The 17,938-nt window shown below is 37.3% G+C and overlaps 1 protein-coding gene across 1 annotated transcript; it reads right to left on the reverse strand.

The window, feature by feature from the left end:
• Window positions 1–12,752: 12,752 nt before the first annotated feature.
• On the reverse strand, window positions 12,753–17,685 carry LOC107794013 (WAT1-related protein At1g68170-like). The gene is made up of 7 exons (XM_016616461.2): window positions 17,074–17,685; window positions 16,158–16,220; window positions 15,451–15,567; window positions 14,530–14,776; window positions 13,999–14,157; window positions 13,631–13,782; window positions 12,753–13,112 (listed from the first exon to the last, which is right to left on the reverse strand). Exons 1-7 carry the CDS (start codon window positions 17,265–17,267, stop codon window positions 12,839–12,841), a joined length of 1,206 nt encoding a protein of 401 aa, XP_016471947.1. The 5' UTR covers window positions 17,268–17,685; the 3' UTR covers window positions 12,753–12,838.
• Window positions 17,686–17,938: the final 253 nt, after the last annotated feature.

The raw sequence follows: 17,938 nt of genomic DNA on the forward strand, positions 1-17,938 counted from the left end.
CTTTAGCTCAAATGATACTTTTGGATCAACACTGCCATTTAGTTTTGTTGAAAAGAAAGGATTTAAGAAGTTTATAGGAGTCACAATGCCTTAACTTCAAATTCCCTCATGTAGAACATTGACAAGAGATTGTTATGAACTTTACTGTGAATAAAGACACAATTTGAAGAAGTCCTTCAATGAAGCACGTCCTAAAATCTGTCTTACAACAGATACTTGGACTTCCATATAAAGAATAAACTATATGTGTCTTACTGCTCACTTTATATACAGAGAATGAAAATTGCATAAAAGGATAATTAACTTTTGTGCTATCTCTAGTCATAAGGGTGATGATATGGCATCGGTTATTATTAATTGCTTGCTTGATTGGGGTTTGGAAAATGTATTTACTATAATGGTAGATAATGCTAGTTCCAATGATGTCACAGTAAGAGAATTGTCTAAATAATTGACTACTTGGGGAACTAATATTATGAATGGTAAACACCTACATGTTAGATGTATGGCTCACATACTTAATCTCATTGTATAAGATGGGTTGAAAGAAATTGGTGTTTCTATCAAGAGAGTTAGACAAGCTGTGAGATACATTAGACAATCTCCCGCTAGAATTAGAAAGTTTAAAGAATGTTGTGAATCTCAAAAGTTAACTTCCAAGAGATCATTATGCTTAGATGTTTCTACTCGATGGAACTCTACATACATGATGTTAGACACATCACAACAATTTGAGCTTGTCTTTGACAAATATAGTTTCTTTGATACTGGATTGTTGCATCATCTTCGTACCTATGTATGTGAAGACAGAACTAGTGCAGGTGATCTCACACGTGCTGACTAGGATAATGTGAGAACAATGGTAAAATTTCTTGAAGCTTTTTATTTGTTTACTTTGAGGGTCTTTGGTTCTATTTATGTCACTTTCAATGTGCATTTTGTTGAAATTTATAAGCTTGATCTTATTTTGATAGAGTGGATGGAACATGAAGATGCTAGTTTGAAAGAAATAGCAAAAAAAATGAAAGAAAAATTTGCCAAGTATTGGGGTGCACCTGAAAAAATGAACAAGATGATCTTTATTGCATCAATTTTGGATCCCCGTAACAAGCTTGAATATGTTCCTTTTGCAATTATGAGGATGTTTGGAGAAAAAGAAGGGAAAAATTGATTTTAGAAGTGAAAAATTATATGGATTCTTTGTTTGATTATTATGTAAAGAAAAATTCAAAAGGAACATCATCTGCTTCATCCGAAAATAGAACAACTACTGTTAGTGGTTATGATAGCTTTTTGAAAAGAGGAACAATGGGAACGAAACTAGAATTTGAGAAACATAAGGAAGTGACAGGAGGTTTAGGTACTAAATCAGAGTTAGAAAGATATCTTGCTGAAGAACTTGAGCCTGAAACAGATGACTTTAAAATCTTAAAGTGGTGGAAAATCAATGAGCCTAGATTTCCCATTCTTGCGGAGATGGCTCGTGATGTGTTAGCCATTCCTATTTCAAGTGTTATATCTAAATGTGCATTCAGCACGGGAGGTCGCATTCTTGACCCATTCAGGAGTTTGTTGACGCCTAAACTAGTGCAATCTCTTATTTGTCTTCAAGATTGGCTTAGAAGTTAACCTATTCCTATTAAAATTGAGGAAGACTTGAAGTATTTGGAACAACTGGAACATGGTAATTATTTTGTGTTTTGCATTTATTATATTACAAATAGTTTACTTAACACTGATGCATGACAAAGTTTTCTTCAATATTTTCCTTAGATTTGGCTAATAGTGCAAAAGATTCAACTATTATTGACATATAGTTGCAACCTGTGGCATGTGTAGTAAGTTGATAGCCTTCTGTATATTTGAAGATATAACATTGATATACTTTATTATAAATCAATTGTGTTTTTGACCTATAATTATGTCTTTTGTTACAAAGGTTTGATCATGGCGCCTAAATGGAAGTGATGCTGCAATAAATAGACTTCACTTGTTTCATGCTACTTAGTGTAGTTATTTCTCTGGTTTTGAGACTTCAGCAACATGAAACCTTTCTAACTTTTGGATTACTCTTTTGGTTATGTAATATGCTTGTAATAAACAATGGTAGCAATATAGCATAGACTTTAAGTTTTTTGTTCTCTCATGGCTGTAAATAGTGGCAACAAAGCAGCAAAGCAGCATAGCTCTTTTGGTTTTTTGGTTATGTAATATAGTGCTCTTTTGGTTGTAACTACTCCCTACTCCCTAGCTTATATTTGTTTTGTATGATTTTGGGATCTTGTATGGACCAAGTAGAGGTGTAATTAGCAGCATCCTTTGGTTATGTTTGTTAGCAGCATCAGGTCTCTTTTTATTAGGATGATTTGAGTAACAGGGAACTCATACCAGATTTTGGTTACCAGATTTTGAGTAATAGGGAACTCATACCAAATTGAGAAATCAATGTTTAAATTTATGCAATAAATGGCTCCTTTTTTCGGTCATTTCATTCCTAGTTCAAAGAATTCAGGCTTAGACTGAACTTTGTAAAATTAGGCCTAGTGTAGTAATGTTTGTTATATATGGACTTAGCCTATATATAGTTTATGATTATGTAAATAAAAGAACAGATTTATGACTTATCACATTCAAAAAGTCCAAAATTTTGGAAAAAACCAACAAATTAGTCCAATTATTACACAAAAGAAGCCCAGCCCAATATGATAATGTTCAAACCGAAAATCGATCCAAAATAAATCGAACTAAAATTAAAAAACCGAACTTAACCGAACTTATTTCAGTTTGGTTTCAGTTACTATATTTACAAAACTGAAAACCAAATAACCGAACCGAATTTCTTCATACCGAACCGAACCGACCGAACACCCACCCCTAACAATAATACCCCGCTCTGAATCACCTTGCGAACCAATGAATCGGCACTAGAATGGTTCCCACAAGTGCCCTAGTAGATTTCTTGTATTACATAATTGGTGTCCCGGGGTCCCAAGCACACTGCCAATGGTCCATCGAAGGTTCTTCTATACAACGTTCCATTTTCATCGAGTGAGAATCAAGATGCTTTGGCTCGAAGATCCCTCGATTCTTTTGGGTCCGAGGGAAGCTTCCCATTCTTCAAGTAATCGATGTACTTATTCCTCCAATCCCACGTTAAACTTGTTGAATTAATTTCTGCATGGCCTTCCGCGATCATCGACCTTGATAGTTGGACGACAGTCCCTGGGACAATATCATCTTCTTCACTTGACGACCCCAAGTATGCAAACGCATTGGCCTCACTGTTCCTCAAGGTACATGGTCCAGTGTTCATTCCTTGAGGTGGTGCAATGTCACTTGAAGTTTGTTTAAGTACCTTGCATTCGATCGTCTCGAACTTCGAAGCTCCCGTTTACTTGATTTACTACCAAAAGAGAGTCACACTTTGCCTCAATGACCTCTGCTCCAAGACCCTTGGCTAGTTCTAGTCCTGCAATCATGGCCACATACTCGGCCTCATTATTAGTCAATTTAGAAGTTTTGATAGATTGCCTAATGACACTGCCCGTAGGCGATTTTAAAACAATACCGAGCCCGAATCTTTTCACATTCGAGGCACCATATGTGAAGAGGGTCCAGACCCCCGATGACGTACCCGTTTTCAGCAAGAGTTCCTTTTCTACTTTGGGTACGAGGGAAGGCGAGAAATCAGCCACGAAGTTTGCTAAAATTTTAGACTTGATAGTCGCTCGAGGCTGATATTCGATATCATACCCCCAAGTTTAATGGCCTATTTGGCCGATCGGCCTGATAATTCGGGCTTATGAAGGATATTTCAAAGTGGGCACGTCGTCAATACCTATATAGGATGGCATTGAAAATTTGGTCTTAACTTCCTAGATGCGCTTATCAATGCAAAAGCTAACTTTTCCAAATGTGGGTACCTGGGTTTAGCATCTCCTAGGGTCCGACTCACATAATAGACATGAAATTATGTACCTTATTCTTCTCGAACCAACATGCCACTTACGGCCACCTCGGACACGGCTAAATACAAGTAGAGTGTTTCATCCTCATTTGAAGTATGGAGCAGGGGTGGGATCAAGAGATACCATTTTAATTCTTCCAAGGCCTGTTGGCACTCCGGAGTCCATACAACATTGTTCTTATTCTTCTTGAGTAGGGAAAAGAAGTGACAGCTCCGATCTGATGACCTCGAGATAAATCGTCCTAGGGCAGTTATCCTTCCGGTCAGCCGTTGTACGACTTTCACATTGTTCACTACGATGATTTCTTCGATGGATTTGGTTTTATCGGGGTTGATCTCGATCCCCCTGTTCGACACCATGAAGCCTAAGAACTTGCCCGAGCCGACTCCAAAAGCACATTTCTCGGGTTTGAGCTTCATGTTGTACTTTCTTAGGATATCGAACGTCACGTGCAAATGAGTCATATGGTACTTTACGTGTAGGGACTTAACTAGCATGTCATCAATAAAAACTTCCATAGATTTGCCTATTTGATGTTCGAACATCTTATTAACTAGGCGTTGATATGTGGATCCTACATTTTTTAGCCCGAAGGGCATTACATTATAACAATACGTACCATCCTTTGTGATGAACGAAGTCTTTTCCTGGTCCTCCGGGTTCATTTTAATTTGGTTGTACCCGATGTAGGCATCGAGAAAAGTAAGGATATCGTGGCCGGCCGTAGCATCGATCAAACGATCGATGTTGGGCAATGGGAAAGAATCTTTAGTGCATGCTTTGTTCAAATCTTTGTAGTCTACACATATTCTAAGTTTGTTTCCCTTTTTAGGGACTACAACTACGTCAGCTAGCCACTCGGGATACTCTACTTCCCTAATGGATACTATTTTGAGAAGTTTGGTTACCTCTTATTTGATGAACGCATGTTGTACCTCGGACTGAGGTCTCCTCTTTTGCTTCACTGGTTTAAATCTGGGATTGACATTTAGTCGATGGGTAATTATCTTCAGTGGGATCCCTGTCATATCTAAGTGGGACCAGGTAAGCAATCAATGTTATCGATAAGAAATTGAATGAGTTTCTTCCTAAGTTTAGGGGTTAACCTCGTCCCTAGGTATACCTTTTGTTCTGGAAGATACTCGATCAATATGGCCTTCTCGAGTTCTTCGATCGTGGACTTCATCGCATCTGATTCCTCGAGGGAAACGAAGGCTCAGGGGGTGAGGAAATCTTCTTCTTCGTTCTCAACCACCTGTTCATCGGCGACCTGTCCATCGGGCTCAATCGAGGGTATGGGCTGTGATTGCTATTTGGTGACATGTTTGTCCTTTAACTTCTCCGATGTGGATGGTGTCGATACCGATGCCAAGTCGTGTACTGCAAACATCTCCTTAGCTGCATACTGCTCTACATATACTATTTTCACACCATCTTTTGTTGGGACCTTCATCATTTGATGAAGGGTTGATGGCACTGCCCTCATGCTATGGATCCACGACCTTCCAAGTAAAGCATTATACCTCATATCTCCTTCGATGACATGAAACTTGGTGTCTTTTATGGTTCCGACCATATTGACTGGGAGGATGATTTTCCCCTTTGTCGTTTCACTGGCCATGTTGAATCCATTCAGGACTCGAGAGGCGGTACGATTTGGTCAAGCAGCCCGAGCTTTTCCACGACCCTTGATCTGATTATATTTGCTGAACTACCTGGATCCACGAGAACACGTTTAACTTGAACTTTATTTAAAAGGATAGAAATTTCTAGTGCATCGTTGTGAGGTTGAGATAAGACCTCGATGTCTTCCTCGTTGAATGTGAGGGTGTCCTCGGGTATGTAGTCCTAAGTCCGTTTCTCCCTTGTAATGGATACTTTGGTACGTTTAAATATAGGCCCCTGTGGGATGTTGACTCCACCGATGATCATGTGAATGACATGTTGAGGTTCTTCAGGTTCATTCTTCCTGTTTGCATCTCTTTCTCAGAAATGGTTCTTGGCCCAGTCGCTGAGAAATTCACGAAGATGCCCCTTGTTGAACAGCCGGGCTACCTCCTCTCTAAGCTGGCTGCAATCCACGGTCCTATGCCCATGAGTACCATGATACTTGCACATCAAGTTGGGATTTTTCTGAGAAGGTTCGGTCTGTATAGACTTGGGCCATTTAGTATCTCTAATTTTGCCAATGGTTGAGACGATACCGAGGTATCGATGCTGAAGTTGTACTCCAATAATTGGGGTACCTCCACCGGTCCCAAGTTTCTATCAAACTTGGTTTTGCTCATGAGCTCCCGAGAACTTTGACCTCGATCTTCTCTTCTATCATTCCGAGATATGATACGCCTTGGAATGTTCCTTCGATCTTCGACGTATGGCTGATATCTTTCCTTATTCGTCCTTGACCCCCTGTCTGCATTTCCTGACTCCTTTGCTAGTAAGCTGCTTGGATAAACTAAGCCCAAGAGGGCTCCCAACTGGTAATCCTCGATCCAAATTTTTGATTGGTACTTGTTATGCACATTCGCCCAAGTCACGGCGGGATACTCGATCAAGTTCTGCTTCAGCTGCTTCGAAGCTATCGAACTTCGTTCATTTAGCCCCTGAATAAAGGCTTGTATGGCCCAGTCATTGGAGACTGGTGGTAACTCCATTCGTTCTGACTGGAAACGGGACACAAACTCCCTCAACATCTTGCTCTCCCTTTGCTTTATTTTGAATACACTGGACTTCCTTGTTGTAACTTTTATGGAACTGGCGTGTGCCTTTACAAATGAGTCTTCCAACATGGCAAACGAATCAATAGAGTTCAGGGGTAAGTTATGGTACCAAATCATGGCACCCTTAGACAAAGTTTCCCCAAACTTTTTTTTAGAAAAACAGACTCAATCTCATCGTCTTCCAAATCATTTCCTTTTATGCCACAGGTATATGTGGTGATGTGCTCGTTGGGATCAGTGATTTCTTTGTATTTTGGGATATCTAGCATCCGAAACTTCTTTGGGATGGGCTTTGGAGCCGCACTCTGGGGGAATAATTTTTTCACGAACTTCTTCGAGTCCATTCCTTTCAAAATCGGAGATGCTCCCGGTATCTGGTCGACCCTATGTCACACCTCCTTTTTGCGCGCCCGGCCCCGAAGGGTTAAAAATGCGCGGGTGGAGTTTTTCCAATTTAAGTGACAATATTCGAAATGGGATTATTTATTTAATTCAGAGTCGCCACTTGGGAGAGGTTTGGCTTTTGGTGTCCCAAGTCACCGGTTTATCTTGAATCCCAAATCGAGGAAATTTTCGACTTTTCCAAATGAAGTCTGCGAACCAGAAATTCTAAGTAAGGAATTCTGTTGACCCGAGGGAAGGTGTTAGGCACCCTCGAATCCCGTGGTTCTAGCACAGTCGCTTAAATTGTTATAATGGCTAAATATCTGATTTAAATACATGTTGTGACTTATGTGCTTTTATTAAGTTTAAACCGCTTTTATTATTATCACTTATTTTTATAGAATTGCAACGTCGTGAAAATGCATCTCGAACCACGTCACAATCAATGCGCCCGTGATCATCAACACATTTGGACTTCGTTGAGATTTGGATTTGGGTCACATCAATGTGCACCCGAATTTAAGAATATGATTTAATTAAGCTGCGCCTAAAGAGTCTAACGCGTTACTATTTTTTGAGAAGGCCATGAGATTCACTAAACGGCCTAGCCCGAATTCTAAATATTGTGATTAGTTGTTGAGGGCCCCACAATTTGTATTTTTTATTTGGCGAGGCTCGTCTTATTATTTACGAGAGATATCCTAAAGTAGCTACATTTTCTATTATGTTTGTCTCTAAAAAAAAACAAATAAAAAAGAAAAAGGTACGTGCTAATTTACTTAACCAAATCCGGATTTCCTGTCAATCATTTGATTCATTTGGTGAGTTGTTTGCAAGATGAAAAACGCAGTATTTCGCGGACCCTGTTTTTGATTTTAATGAAAATGACATACATGCTGGTGAAACGCTACATACTCCGAACATTTCTTGAGTTGAATTTAGCTAAACTTACTTAGGCAAGATTAAAGGGATTAACTACTAGGCATTGTTACTAATGGGATTTGAATGTGGTCTTATGTACTACCTAACGAGACACAGCAAAAGGACTAAAATAAAACAAAGCAGCATAGTATAAGTTTGGGGTATCTATACCCCGTATTAACAAAACAACTACAAACTAAAACATGAAAGACTAAACTCAGATGAGTGTTAGTTAACATACATTTTCGTACTGTTGAATTGTAAACTAACAACTACACAGGCCCATTAATATACCACAAATATTACAACAAATAACTTTGAACTTCTTCAACCCTTTTTCATTTCATGCTTTCAAACTGTTTCGGTTACACCAATATGGGGACTTGAAATGTGTACCTGAAAATACTGGAAATACTGAAATGCAAAGGAGAAGGAGAAGAAGGTAGGGAAATCAGCAGCAGCAAGAAACAGAACTAGCAGTAGCAGCAGGAAACAGAATAGCAGCAGCAAGAATCAGAGTAACAGCAGCAATCAGAACAGCACAACAGAAAGGATTCTATTGCGAGGTGGAACTAGAGTTGAAGAAGAAACAGCCAAATGAAACAACACACAGTGTGATGGCAACAACACTCCAGACAATCCAATTCCGGGATATACCAAATGCAACAAAACACTAACAATAAACTCGATTGAAACTTAGAAGAAGCAACACTACCTAACGTATTGACAACAGATGAACTTCAGACAAACAAGACCAAGTTTCTGATTTCCTAATCTGTTTTATCTCTTTCTTGCTCTCTTTCTATTTCTGTATCTATATCTATCTATCAGATCTCTTCTTTTCTTTTATATCCTCACAGTGTATGTCCTCTCTTTAATATTAGGTGGTATCTTTTTCTTTTTTTTCTCTTCTGTGTATCTCTCTCTATATCCTTATCAGTTCTTTTTTTTTCTTGTATCCTCACAGTGTGTGTATTTTTTCCTCCCCTCTCTTAGGTCTGTCCTCCTCTATCAGATGTCCCCCCCTTTATAAGCCTTAAAACTAACCCTTTTAACAGCCTGTTTAGAATATCACCATACCCTTCCCATGTGCCTTCCATTTTCAGTTCCATTTTAACTAATTAAGTATTAAACCCCATCCTCCCTTGGCAGGCTTAAACTTTCCCATTTTATTAACCAAAAGCAAACATGGGCAGCAGAATATATCTGACAGCATATGCTGTCAAACCATTTTTAAATCAAAAGCTCTTTTATGCAGGAACCAGGCTGTGCACAATGCACATGCTGTGCACAAGTGCACATGCCATCAACTCAGATTTCAATTACAGACCAAGCCTTAGGTTTCTGAAATCATATTAACAACTATAAGTAACTGAACTTGTTTCTTAATTGATTCAGGCAATGTTCAACAGAAACAAATCGATTTATTTCTGTTCAGACAGTTGAAACTAATTGACGACATATGTCGACTCGACTATACTAGCATTAACATACACAATCGTAGCCAAAAATCAGACATTTAAAAGTATAGGACATATGATTCGAATTGTACTGACTAAAAAGAATTGTATTTCGAGGAATCAGTTAATCAGCACGAATTTGGAATTCGACTAATTGCACAACAAATACATACACACACATTATCAGAATAAAGGAGGGATTCAAATAAACACAGTGGTTGAGGCAAAGTGGACAAACAGAAGCCGGTAAAAATTCAAAGACACAAATTGAAACAAAACATGAACAGACATTTAATCACTCACATGGACCAAACAGAAATAAAGAAAAGAAAGCAAGACTCACCTCAAATCTCGAAAAATCAAAACTTTGACTCGGACTTGGACAGACCTTTCTTAAGGCTGAACGGACTTTAATTGAAGTGTTTCTCATATGAGAAACACTTCTATTAAGGTCCATTAGACCTTAATCCTTCGGTTTGAACAAAACAACGGACCAGTGACGAGGAACCCTAAGGTTCGAAAACTAGATCCGGGATTCATGCTTCCCTGGTCAGATTCGGACCAAACCAAGTATGGTTTGGTCACGAGGGGGGTCTGGGGAGTGTCTGGTATGAATTTAGGGCAGATCGGTGTAGATTAGGTTCCGACTCGAATCTTCAAATGAAGATTCGAGAAGGTGGGATAGGATTCGAGGTGTGTGGTTGATAGATTTGGGTTCAGGACGGCAAGGGGGTTCTATGGTGTTAAGGGCAAGGTCACCGACGTCCGTGCCGCCGGCTTTCATGGTGAAGGATACAGGGGCGGCTAGGGTTTGAAGGGGACAGGTTTGGTGAAGACGAAGGCAGGGGTGTTGGCTAGGGGGCAGGGTATGGTAAAGGGTTTATATAGTTAGTGGGTGGGCGGATCTCAACCGTTAGATCAATCTAGATCTACGGTCTGGATCTGAGGGCTTAAGTGGAACGGTGTCGTTTTGAGGGTAAAGGGTTTGGGTTGGTCCGGGTGAAAATGGGTCGGGGCCATTAGTGGGTTATGGGGAGGTGATCTTGGCCGTTGATCAATCTGAGATCAACGGCTCAGATCAGTTTGGACCAAAACGGCGTCATTTGGATACCCTGGGTATCAGCTGGTGTTGGACCGGGCAGGCTTGGTTTTGGGCTGTTTGTTTGGGCCAATTTTAACAAATTGGCCCAAGTCTGGAAAGGAAGGGCCCTTTTTTTTTCTTTTATTATAAAAAATACAAAACTAAGTAAAATCAAATTAAAATAAACACCTAATACAATTATTTGCACACACATTAAAATAATTCAAAACAGGTAAAATTAAACAAAACAAAATCACGGACGAAGATGCCTATTTATGATTTTCTATTTAACGACCGGATTACGATTCGAATTATGCATGACACACACATTTTTTGTGTTTTGTTTTAATAAAATAAAAATGGGCAAAATCGTAAATAACCAACAAAGTGCCATGTAAAAATCCAAAATTTGTACTGCCGGGCCGATTATTATTATTTTTTATTTCTTTTGGAGCGATTGTCGTGCGAAACAAAAATCACGTGCTCACACCCTAGAGTTGTATGTCTCCACCTTTTTGTCATTTTCTTCAATCTTCTTTTCTCCGGTCTCGATTCTTTTGGCGAGCTCTTCGAGCATTCTCATAACTGTGGGGTCAGTCCCCGAGCCACTTTCAACGAGCCTTTCAACCGCTGGTCTAACACGCTGAGGGTTCACTGGTTCGGCTGTATTTGGAGTTTTATTCTGACCCTGAAGTTGAGCGATGACGACTTGCTGGGCTTACAACATTTCGAATATCACCTGGAGGCTGACTCTTCCTTCTTCCATTCCTCGTGTTCTTTGGCCATTGGGCCGGGCTTCCTTGTGTACATTCCCTATGGGGTCTGCACCCGAATCCGCGCTTAGAGCGTTATGCGAGCTGATATCAACCAGCTCCATATTTGGTACTTCCTTAAGGTTTATGATTGGTATACCGACCCCTATACCACTGTTTTCTCCAAGACCTTCGTCGTTACGAATAGGTGCATTCTGTGTGATAGACATGTCTAAACCTGAGAATTAAAAAATCTTGACAAGAAAAAGTGTAAAGATAACGTGTGTAACGAGAACTAGTAAAGAAATAATCACTATTATCTTTAGCCCCACGGTGGGCACCAAATTGTTTACCTCGAAAAATGTGAGTAACAATTAAAGGTGATTTGTGGTTTTAAAGATATGTGATTTATTCCAATACTAGTGAATATATAAGTAATATTAGGTTTAAGTAAGAAGAATTGATGAACCAAACCAGTATTGTTAGAGCAACAGGGACCTCGAGCTCGATTATCTCGGGGGCCTCGAGGTGAGTTAAGAGCAAATAAAGCAAGAACAATAAAGTTAAAACAATAAAGCTGAAGAACAATTGTGGAGCACGAGAAAAGCAAAGTAGAATGTTCTATTGCAGTGAATAATGTCCCTTTTACAAAGATTGAGGTCCCTTTTATATAGAAGGGGAAAACCCTAATATGGTACATTTCCAATTATGGCAAAGAATTCTATTGGTACAGCTGTATAACAACCTAGTACGAACTTGTGCTATTTCATACAAATCTTATCCCTTAATTTATTCCCTGATCCACGTGTCTTTGAGAAATTCCCGCTCTTTCTTGAGTGTCATCAGAGTTGTACTGCCCTCGAGGCAGATCATGCCAGGTCTTCGATTTGCTCCCTCGAGGTATGCATTTTTTCAGTCAGCTTTTATCTTTGCTTCCTGCTGCCCAAATTCGAGCCCCGAGGTTCCGTTAAGTCCTCGAAATCGAGCTCTCCAATTTCGACCGTATACAATCCTTGTATCCATTTTAATGCATGCATAATATTATTGACATAGGTTTACCATTGAAAAATTTATTTGTAGCCTTTGTTGCTACTTGCATTGAGAATTTTTCTTATTATTAAATAAGTGAATTGTGATTTCTATTAATCCATGTCACAAGGAGAGGTCTCGCATTGAAAGGCTTATTAATGGAAATTACATTTATCAAGAATTGTAGGCGGATTCAAAATTTGAAGTTTATGGACCCTGGCGTCCCCTTATTTGTCATAGAACCCACAACCCATCTATGCTAATTAAGGGTTCACACCTTATTATATGCATATATTCAGTACATTTCTCAACACATATATGGGGTCTGGGTTAGAGCTATTGAATTCTCCAAACACCGTACCATATAGTGTACATCCGCCTAAATATATAACTTTAAACCAAGGGAAAAAAGCAAAACTAAAAATGAGAATGTAATAGAAGAGGAGAGTACCAAGAGTTTTGCACTACTATATGATCAATAGATTAATCATCTTATCCCAGTTGTATTATATGGAGAAAATTTCTAAACCTTTAAATCAAGATTAATAGACCCTTCTTCTTCCTTTAGAACTTGTTGAAGAGAAAGTCCTTCCATTTCATTCATGGGATGGAAATTGGGAGCAATTCCAATAACATTGCTACAATTGGTCTCTAATTTGTTGTTAGAAACTATATATTCTTGCTCCAATTCATCACTGCTCTTCGAAGGTGTCAATTTGGAAGCCCTTTTCATTTCTTGGTTCTTCCCCCACAGCACAACGTACAATCCAAATATTATTATCGCAGCTCCTAGAACACTAATCCATAGTAAATAAAGTCACATTCATAAACAGAAAAAAATAATATTAATTGTAGATAGTTAAGGGAATTATGAGAGTCTCCAACCCTAAATATAAGTCATAATAAATTGTTAACTGTTACACTACCTTTTAAGTATTTAACGTATGCTAAAAAGTCTATTATTCGGAAGTATTGACTCATTTAATGTTCTAGTTGTTATGAGAAAACTATCATTACAACTGCAAAGGTTTTTTGCATAAGGAAATACCACTAATCCTAAGTTCATGTGCGTTAATTAATGATTTCTTTAAACAACAAGAGTAAAATAATAACCTAAAATAACTAAATATTGAGCTATGACAATTCTTATCCAGTGTACTCAGTAACATTTCTACAGTAGATATATTTCTAGTTAAATGCAAATCCGGCAAGATAAAATTACCAATATTAAACTGCTAAATAAAGAAAAGAAAATGACAACGATCTAATACAAAGTAAATGATATTACACTATAAATGGATAGCAAAATAAATACCTTCCCAAGTGTAATTTCTCGTTGAGAAATAAAGAACCGGCAATGGCAACACATACAAGCATCAAAGGGGTGAAAATAGACAGGAATAATGGACCTCTCATTCTTACAGAAAACATCAAAAAGATGATTGTTATTCCAGAAGCCACTATCCCCTACACCCAAAAAAAAAAAAAAATTATGTAAATTTTATTTCTAATCTTATCGTCATTAAAATGCTAAATATTGTAAGGTGTTTATTGGTACAACGGAAGTCATTAGTTGGAAAAATATTTTCATGCGAAAATTATTTTCTAATTTCTAGATAAAATTTTCTACGAGAAATGACTTCTATTATACCAAAAACACTCGTAACGAAAAATAAAACATACCGCATAAGCTACTATAAGCAGTCTAAGGTTCCATCCTAATTTCCATTGGCTCCAATCTCTTTCAGTACAAAGTGCAAAAACTCCAGCTTGAAGTGCTCCCATAATAGAGATTAGGGCAGTGCTAGAAAAATGGCAAGGATACAACTCACTCATCTTCGCCTACATTGTACATTAGCAAATTAAGAAAATAGTTAACACAATGTTTAATCTTAAATTATTACTTTTTTCCCTTTCCATTCATTGTTTTCCTTTAATGTAAATATTTTCAAATTCTCAGTCAAGAATCCCGTACAAATATTACAGAAAATTACATTTTCAATTATGTTTAATTGGAAAATACTCTAGGAATCATATTCAATTATTTGCAAATAGGAGGTTAAATTTTTCCAAATACGCTAATTTCTTTTAAAATGTCATACCCTCCTCCCCGAAACCAAAAAATGGATTCAATAGTTTTTAGTTTTTACTTCAAATGTGCACTATTTAGAAAGTAATTTAAACAAGAAAAGTTAAGTTTAGTTTGCATGATACCTGAAAAATGAGGGATAATGCTGTGGAAAAGCAACTACAAATAGCCAAAATAGGACCCAAAATATGAGCATATGGTTTTTGGTGTTGGTGAGAAGCTGCCATCTGTCCACTAAAGACAACTTTGGTTGACCATGTTTTAATTTCCAAGCCTTTGTAAAAGGTGAGAAGCATAGCCCCACCTATTCCAATTAATGTTCCCAACACTTTTGCCTGCCCTGCCCTTGTTTTCAAACCCAACTTCTCCAACCTAAACAAATATGTCCAAATATACACAAAACCATTAGTATACCTCACAGGTTAATATAGACGGATTCAATATTTAAATTTTATGAGTTACTATAATTTTTAAAATTTGTAGAGTTTTCGTTATTGAACCCGTTACACTTTTAAAATTATAAGTTCCTGTTAGAGTTTCTATATTTTAATCTTAAAATTTCCTATCAAATAGTCGTTAAACTTTTAATAATATCATGCATGTCAATGTTTATTTAGTATCGAAACTAATAAATTCAGTTGAACCTGTATACTTTATCCGCCACTACACATGTATATCTATGTCTACATCTACGTTAGAGTAGATAACCGGCCCGTCACATAATAATTTTAGGTTTCAAAATTTAAAACGGATTCATTCTATCTTTTTACAGGAAAAATTATTTTGTTTATTGGAACGTTTAAGATTTTTTTGAGTGTTTAATGGTTGAAAGAAGAGTTTCTTGAAAGCATCCTTAAACCATATCTTTGAAAACAGTTTCTAGAAAGCATTTTTTTTCTCCAAATTTTTTTTTTTGGTAAACGGATGCATTTTATTGAAAGCAGTAAAAATGTCAAGAAGTATCATCACAGCCAGGAACTAATCTGAGAGATATCTTCTTCAAACAACTAATTAAAAAAACATGAAATTGGAAAATTGAAATATACCTAAAGAATATGGCTATAACAAAAGTGATGCCAGGAATTAGATTAATCATAGCTGTAGCAAAAGTTGCTGAAGTTAGGACTAAACTTGCTGCAAACAAATTTTGTGCCATTGAACCTCTGCATTAATTCAAAGTGTAAATGAACCAATATTAGAAATGAATGCATATATAGTTAAGGGCAGACATCTAACTTAATGAAAGCACTAGTAAGAGTAGTCAAAATGACATGCTTTGGAAAAACAAAAGTTGCATGGCAGTCATCTTCAATAAATATTCCACTTGTTTTAAGTTTCAGGAGTTCTAAGTTGGCGTGTAAGACGTTTTAAAATATTTGACAACATTTTCTTGAAATGTTGGACATATCTGTTTAAATGGACCAAAATTAGAAATTAACAGCATTATTTTAATATTTATTTTATAACTGATAAATCAAATCAAATTCTTTTTCGTCCAATCAAATAGTGTCACATAAAATTGATCGTGTCATATAAAATGAGATAAATATTTTTGGTAGAAAGGACTAGCAAGCAGGTTTTTTTTTTTCGGAGAGATCGCACAAAGCAATTAAAGGTTTAGATAGTGGAGGAGAAGAGTGAAGAAAGAAAACGTTTTCCTAAAACGAGACTGAATATTCAATTTGTGAGTTGTTTTTATGCTGTCATTCACATTGCACTTATTAGTGAATTGAATGAAAGTAATAGAACTTACCCGAAGAGTGCAGAAAGAAATGCAAGCAACATTACCATCCATGTCAATTTTGGCGCCGTCTTCCTACAAATAGGAAATAATAGCGATAGCCACATCAGATTCAATTCAATTATGTTTTGCAAAAGTGTACAACAATAACAACCCATTTAGTGGGGTCTGGGGAGGGTAGTGTCTACGCATAGACCCCCGGCATCCTTCCCTCCAAGAACTTCCCACATTGCTCTTGGGGAGACTCGAACTCACAACTTCTTGGTTAGAAGTGGAGGTTGCTTACCATTAGAGCAACCCCTATTGCAAAAGTGTAAAAATTCAAAATAATGGAGTTCCTGCTCGAAATGAGTGGACAAACATAGTTGAATTTTATCCAAAATGTTTCAACAGATTTCTATTTTAATTAAGTTGCGTCAAACGTACACTTAATTTGCTTGAACCTTCTTGTTGAATTAAAACAAAACATTAAAAGGTTCAAAGCTTTTTACTCATTACATTGAGTAAAATCCTACGTTTAGCCAAGTGATGTACAGAACTAAAAATAAGGACTACAAACAAACCAAAACATGCCTCTTAGAAGACAGCAAGATTTATTTTATTTTTTTCCAACAATAAAAACAATGGCTATCCAATGAATAATATAAATAAATTCCATAGAAATGTGGAATTGCATCAGGATTTTATCCTCGAAGAAGACACTCTAAGAGAACTATTTTCTTTTTAAAAAGAGAAGACTACCCTCAACTACAGTAATAGAATCCAGGTGTTTGTTTTTTGGGGTCATTTTTCTGAGTAGGGTTATTCAGTTTATGTGCAGGTGAAGAATAACCTCGATAAAATAATCGATGGCGTACAAATTGATTAGACACAGCTACCAAATAGTAAAAAAGTATATATTCAAAGACTGTTCTAAGGACAGACTTGCCTGTCAAAGTAAAGGGCCAAAGGAATAACAGTAGCAGCAGCAAAGAGGAAGCGATAAGCAATCAAAACCCTCAAACTCATTCCATTATTAGAAGCTAATTTATAGAACAAACTCATTCCTGCATAAGCTATCTGAACAAACACCATCATTATTACAGGCTTTAATCCATGCACTTTGTCACATATCTTCCCCATTCTCTCTCGTCTATGGAACCAGAGACAAACCGACCAAACTAGCAGAAGAATATATAGTACTTTTTACTACTAAGTATTATTGTTATAAATATCTGTACATATATATAGAGAAATATATAGGTGCGGGGTTGAAGAGGAAGAATAGGAGTTGTAGTTGAAGACTAGTTTTGTAACGCTTGAATGGGACCACCAAAGATTGTGCCGGAATAATATGTACTCCTTCATCCTGACTAAAAAATTCGAGTTTGAGTCTTAGATATATGATATGCCTCTCATAGAAAAGGTTTTACCTTAAAGTAAAACTTTTGGATATTAATTTAGATTAGTTGGGACTCAAAACGGATATCAGAAAAATGCTTGAATGGGGAAATACAAAAGAAGACAGGGCTAGCTGGAATTTGGTTGTGGAAAACATAAATAGGCAGGCAGAGAGGAGAGTTAATTGAAAGAAGGAATTGAAGAGGGAGCTGCCACTTTACAAAAATCCACGTGTGGTGAAGTTGGTAGAGACGTCTTCAGTTTTTGCATGGCAAAACAATAGGAGAAAGGATTTGAGCATTAATTTTTACTGCACGTCATCGTCTACGCTTTACTCCACTAACTATCTGTAGATTTCTCTATTTGATTTACATGTCTTCGGCACTAAACTTTTTCTGCATTAATTTCAACTT

The sequence above is a fragment of the Nicotiana tabacum genome, chromosome 18, assembly GCF_000715075.1.
Source record: "Nicotiana tabacum cultivar K326 chromosome 18, ASM71507v2, whole genome shotgun sequence".
Taxonomy (NCBI): domain Eukaryota; kingdom Viridiplantae; phylum Streptophyta; class Magnoliopsida; order Solanales; family Solanaceae; genus Nicotiana; species Nicotiana tabacum.